We start from the raw sequence: 6451 nt of genomic DNA, 5'->3' as shown, positions 1-6451 counted from the left end.
CCTCCCACTCTAGCTCTCCATCTACCCAGGTCTCTCCTCCTTCAAGGAACTCCTGTTCTTACCTTCTCTGTTGTCCTTAAAGCAGCTTTTCAATGCCTACGCAAGCAAAACCAGATCCATTTGATTCTCTCCCTACTTTTTTACATAGATGGTAAAATAATCTCTGCTGTTTTCATTCAACAGTACGTCTTGGAGATCTTTACACATCAGTGCACAAATAGCATCCTCATTCTTTTTCACAGCTGCATAGTATTCCATTGCATACCTGTATTATATTATTGAGATATAATTCACATACCATAAAATTCACTGCGTTAAAGTTTATAATTCAAGACCTTTATGTATTCACAGAGTTATGCGACCAGCACCACAATTAATTGTAGAAGACTTTTACCACCCCCTGTACCCCTTAGTAATGACCCCTCCAACTCCCTGCCGAGGGTTGCTCCCTAGGCAACCACTAATTTACTTTTTGTCTTTATAGATTTGTCTCTTCCTGACATTTCATATACATGGACTCATACAATATGTTGTCCCTTGTAAGTGGCTTCTTTCACTTAACATAATGTTTTCAAGGTTCATCTATGCTGGATCATGTGTCAACACTTTATTCCTTTTTATTGCCAAATAGTACTCCATTGCATAGAGCTACCACATTTTATTTATCCTTTCATCTGTTGATGGACGTTCCGACTATTTCCACTCTTCGGCTGTTATGAATAATGCTGCTGTGAACATTCATATACTTGTTTTTGTCTGGATGTATGTTTCCATTTCTCCTGGGTATATGCCTCAGAGTGGAATTGCTGCATCACATAGCTTGTTTTATAAATTACTTATCTAGTCCCCCATTGATGGAAATTTGATCAAATTACATCTTAAAAGCCAACAGCCCTCACAAGTTTAGCAGGTCATGGTCATATTAGTGAGGAGTCAGGAGATGTGGGGCTGGAGAGGATGGCTGCCTTACAGAACCTGCCAGAGTCTTCCAACCTTTCCTCTCCGTGTTCTCTTTTCTTCCAGACTCTTATTCTGGCAATTTCCAGTTAAACCTGCTTTTATTCTAATGAGGTCTGTGACTCAGGGTTGTGGGGAAGAGAAGCACCTTTCCCCACAGCCTGGCCTGTGAGCCCATTGCCCACTGATCCCTGAGGGCAAACTCCAGCCCCTCAGCTGCGTCCTCATGTGCCTGCTCCTTCCTGTCTGGGTTTCCTCATCTGGGAGACATTCCAAGAGGAAACTGGTGACTCTTGACCGTGGAGTTTCCTGGCCCTGTGGCAATGGGCCTCTGCCACACCTGCAACAGGTGCAGAGCAGGGGAATTCAGGAGCCATCCAGGCTATAAGCTGGTGAGCCAGCCTCAGGGAGAGCTTCCACCACCACAGGCCTGGATGGGACCTGGGAGGGCTGGAGTCTCTTTGGTGACAGTGTTTTTGAAACAATTCCTTTGCTTCAGACCTTCTCAACAAGCCAGACTTCTCAACAAGACAGATTGACATCGATCCTCTGATTGATTGAATGAGAGAGAATTAGTCCAATTCCTCTGTGCTAAGTGTCTATTTGATACTGCTGTAAAATTCTCAGGGTATCATGTTACTCCCTGCTCAGGACCCTCAGTGCAGACCAAATGCAACAGGACTGTGATCATTTGCAAGAAGGAGTTCTCCTTTTATCCTTTTCTCTTTCCATGGCAGCCGCTTAAACTTGCCTCCCCAAGAGTTGAGGAAAAGACCAACTCGTGGAATGTGAGTATATTCTGCTATGATGCAAGGACGGGCAGTTATGGAATTACCTGTATATTTCACATTGTTAAATGGCAAATGCAAAATGGCACAAAGGGTTGTCTCTTCTACAGGATGTGTTTATCCAGTAAGATATAATCTAATTTACTCTTATTTTTCTTAAAAAAGGTAAAGAACAATTTATTGCAATAATTAATATAGTGAGTTTTTTCATGTGGAAAATAAACTGGTTTTAAAATAATTCAATGTTCTATCGTTCTTAGTTGGGTATATTTTATATGTATTTGAACATATCACATCTTTCTATAACAATTCCAGAAAGGTGTATGAGTTTAGGTATGTGTTCCAGGTGTAAGCAAGTTCTCTTGCCTTCATTAAGGTTTCTGACGTTCTTGTTGGCTGATTTGTTTTTTAATAACTATGGGAATTTTTTCCCCTTCCTGACGTGAAGTTCTCAAACCATTGCACCATCAGTGATGTAAAATTCGTGATTGTTTTGTTGTTTCTTATGCATGACCAATTTTGTATAATTAAATCTGTTCATTGGGGTTTTGTCACATGTGATTTGTAGAGTTATTTTTTTAAGTGGTTTCTCTTTTCATCTAAAAGTAATAAGATTATTCACTCATCCTGACAGTTAACCATGATAAAAAATGCCAGCCTCTCTGAATCTTGCATTAGCAAAATGAACTAGCAGCAAACAAATCTCCCATGGAAAGCATTTATGGAGCACCTTTGGTATACTCAGTGAGCTATGGGATTTATCCTGATGTGTCTTAATCTAGCTGTGCTCACAGAGCACAAGAAATGGAGATTTGAACCAGGGAGGCTCAACTAAAAATGTCTCCCAGTTTTACCACTTCTTCGGCTGTTATCATTTCATTTTCACTGGCTCCCCTACTAGAGAAAACAGTTTTGAATTAAACAGTAGTTAAGATCTTAATCTTCTGGTCCTGGAAGGTCACACAGTATCTTTACCCAGAGACATTTCCAAGCAGACCAGAAAAGTGTCCACTTGTAGTCTTTCATTTTTAAATTAACTTCTTTTTGAAAATAAATACACATGGGACAACATGTACAAAAGGGTATCAGAGAAAAGTACTAAAGGACATCTCCCTCCCCCAATTCTCTTCCCCATGAACAACCATAGGTACCAATTTCTTGTGTATTCTCCCAGAAATATTTTGCAAATAACGCTTCCCTCCTTTATTTATGCATATGATTGCACACTATATCACAGTTAGGTTACTTTTTCATTTGTTAATATTTAGTATCAAAATTCTGTTTATTGCTGTTTAGGGCTGCATAGTATTCCACCGCATGGAGGTTCCAAAATGTCTGAAACCATCTCCCAATTGATGCTATTCAGGCTGTTCTCAAGCATTAGTCATCACAAGCAATGCTGCAATGAGTAACCTTAAACATGCATTGTTTTGGACACGTTTCAGAGTATCTTTAGGATCAATTCCTAGAGGTGGAATCACTAGATCAAAGGTAAGTGCGTTGGTAATGTTGCTAGATTTTGTCAACCTGCCCTCCGTATTGGTTGCATGAATTTGCACTCTTGCCAGCAATTTAGCGAAGGCCTGGTGGCCCTGCAGACACATCCACACGGTGCATTCTGAAGCATCATGAGTTTGCAAACCCAACAGATAACAAAATTTTATCTTGTAATTTTAATTTGCGTTCATCTTATTGTGAATCATACAAGAAGCTTTTTCTGTGTTCAAGGTTTGCTTTTTTTCCTCTGACCTAATTGTCCATTATCCTTTGCGTACTTTTCTACTGAGATTTTGGACTTGAAAGCTATTAAGAAATTTAGTGATAAAATTGCAATTTTTCTCCAGTTTGTTGTCTTTTGGTTTTATGGTATATAATAACCTTAAAATTGTCTATGTAGTTGAATTTAACATTTTCTGTCTTTTTTTCTTTCTTCCTTCCTTCTTTTTTTGTGCCCCCCTCTCAATTTTTGTTTATGCTTTGAAAGGGATGTCCCACTCCGAGGTGGTGAAAGAAAAAAATCTACCATGCTTTTTTCTAGTACTTTAAATTGTTTCATTTTTTTATGTTAAAATCTTTGATTTATCTGGACTGTTTTGGGACATAAAGTGAGAGATGTGAATCCAACAGCATATGGCTCCAATGTTACTTATTGAATAATCCATCTTTTTCCTACTGGGCAGAAATGCCTCTTTCTTATCCACCAATTCCAATTCTTAGCTTTCCGACGGTGTCTTCCTCTGTTCCATTGGTCTGCCTGTCTATGCAGCAGCATCACACTCTTTTAGCTATTGCAGTCTTATGGGGAGACTTTTTAGGGAGAGTTGTACCTGGTTCTGAAGAGCCCCCAGACCCTTTGCAAAGTCCAATGAGCCACAGGTGGGCTGTGGGCAAATAAGGCATTCATTTATTCCGACAACTGTAAATTATTTTTCTAGCTGGCTAGTTTTAAATCTTTGGCTTGGCTCATTTCCATTCATCACTATTTTTTTCAGAGTTTTCATAGTTAATCTGATGGTTGATTTTTCAATATGCATCATTTGTCTATTTCACAAAGCAACTCTATTTTTATTGCAATTTTGTTAGTTACATAGATTATTTTAGGGACAATTGACATATTTATGATGTTGCATGTCCTGTTCAAGAGCTTGGTGTTTTGAACTCTTGATTTTTAAGAATTTATCAACATATATATTATTAGGTTCCTGCCAATTCAATAGAGAAAGTGTCTTTAAGCAGTCCCACGTTTCCTGCTATTGCGAGGCCCTGCTGGCATTGGCTGAGCCAGGCAGCCCTCAGCCCAGGATGCTGGGTCTCATCCAGACCTCTCTATTTCTCAGTGATCAAGTGGACTCTCCGGGAGGCCCCATCCAGACCCAGACCAGCACTGTCCTGGGCACCTGCTGAAGGCCCACATGGAGGGGAGGAACAGCACCAACTCCACCAGGGCCCTGAACCTTCCAGATGGGACCAGCGCTGCCTGGTACATCCTCACCATCATTGGCATCTACGGAGTGATTTTCCTCTTCCAGTTGGCCAGCGACATCCTCAGAAAGAATGATAAGTGCTTGGAAGATATGCATTACTCAAATTTGACCTCTGAACTCAAAAAGAAAGGGCTCCAGAGCAAGGTGGCCAAACGCTCCACACTGACCATTAGCAACAGAGCTGTCCTGCCGCCCAGCCAGCCCAGCGTGGGGCCAGAGCGTGGAAATAGCGGGCCCCAAACCGAACTCCAAGGGACCCCTGAAAGTCAAGACAGGCAGGCCTCTACAGGGGCCAACTTTCTTGCCGGGGAACAGCTTTGGATTTATCGGGAACATTGAGAGAGGAGTCAAGGTCCTTGAATGGGGCTGGAAGAGCATCTCTGAGCTGTGGGCACTTCTGGCTGATAGGGATGTGACTGAAAGCCAGCATCCCATTTCCTTCTCAGACTTTCTGGCACTTTGGGAAGAGAAAGCAGGGGCAGCAGCTTTCAGTCATATTCATTCTTCACTGGAAAAGCTTGTGCTCCAGGGAAGGGCATGGGGCACTCAGTGTTCCCAGAGGAACATAGGAGACTCCTGAGGGGTATATGGGAAGGTGGCCTCCTGTCGTGGAAAGAAGGCTGAGTTTGGAGTCAAATGCCCTGGATGAAAACTGAACTTCTAGGGGGTCATATGAACTTTGAGTGGCTAGTGGCTCACCTGGAACACATGAGGGCTGCAATATATGGTCTCAAATGACCTTTCATTCAAAGACTCTGACTGGAGCATAGAACCAAAGTTGTTAATATCAGAATTTAGTCAGAAGTTCTTCATTTTCATTGGGAGGATGGGGTCGACTGAAAAAAAGCGTTCATTTTGCAGTCAGAAGAACCAATCTCTAGTCTGTGTTTGATTGTCAACCACTTTGGTGTCCTTGCGCACACCACTTCACCTCTCTGGACCTTCGTTTCCACACAGACAAAGCGAGGATAATGATGCCAGTTCTGCCAATCTTACAAAGTAGATAAGAGCTAATGAAATCATGCATATGAATATATTTTGAAAAGTAAAATAAATATGTAAATATAAGCCTTGTTGTGGTGGAGGTGATGATGATTGACGCTGATGGCGTATTGGGGTTGGTGGTGATGGTAGGGAGGGTTGTGCTAGTGGTGGTGGGGTTGGTAGTGATTGATGGTGGTGGTGTTGGTGGTGGTTGATGTTGATGGTTGGTGATGGTGATAGTTGATGGTTGGTGGTGGTTGATGTTGACAGTGGTGGTGTTGGAATGGTTGATGTTGGTGGCGGTGGTAACGCTACTGTGGAACAGGAAACAACTAGTCCACTGGCAATTGGTCTGTAAGCAATGGCTGTCTTCCCTTGTCCTACAGGAGAACCCATCTGCATAACAGGTGATGACCTGTGCTCTGAATCAAGTCCGTGAGATTCAAGTTTTACGTTTAGACGGAACAGCCACTTTTAGGTTTGTTACATTAGGCGCAGTATGATTCGCTCAAATGTTTTACAAATATCTATTACTCATATACATGTCTCTGCCTAAAAAAAAAAGAAATAAGATCTGGCATAGATGACTGATTAACTTAGAGCAATTGGGATTAGCTGAATTTCTACAAGTGGCTTTCAGCAAGCAAAGAGAAAAATTGAATCTTATACCAACTTCTGTGAAGTTCAACCAGTTTGGCTTTTGGGGATGTTCCCTACGAGTGAAATATTTTTTTCCCT

At 41.5% G+C, this 6451-nt stretch overlaps 1 protein-coding gene across 1 annotated transcript; it reads left to right on the top strand.

Annotated features, from left to right (window-relative positions):
• The first annotated feature begins 4547 nt into the window (after positions 1-4547).
• On the top strand, positions 4548-5783 carry SMIM34 (small integral membrane protein 34). Its single transcript, XM_044750899.2, is given in 2 exon segments — positions 4548-4638; positions 4641-5783. Coding segments are annotated over 2 exon segments (519 nt in total). The 3' UTR covers positions 5069-5783.
• The last annotated feature ends 668 nt before the right edge of the window (positions 5784-6451 follow it).

Source organism: Equus asinus, chromosome 18 (genome assembly GCF_041296235.1).
Source record: "Equus asinus isolate D_3611 breed Donkey chromosome 18, EquAss-T2T_v2, whole genome shotgun sequence".
Classification (NCBI taxonomy): domain Eukaryota; kingdom Metazoa; phylum Chordata; class Mammalia; order Perissodactyla; family Equidae; genus Equus; species Equus asinus.
Note: the sequence above shows the minus strand (reverse complement) of the source record. Positions and strands in the feature narration are given on the sequence as shown.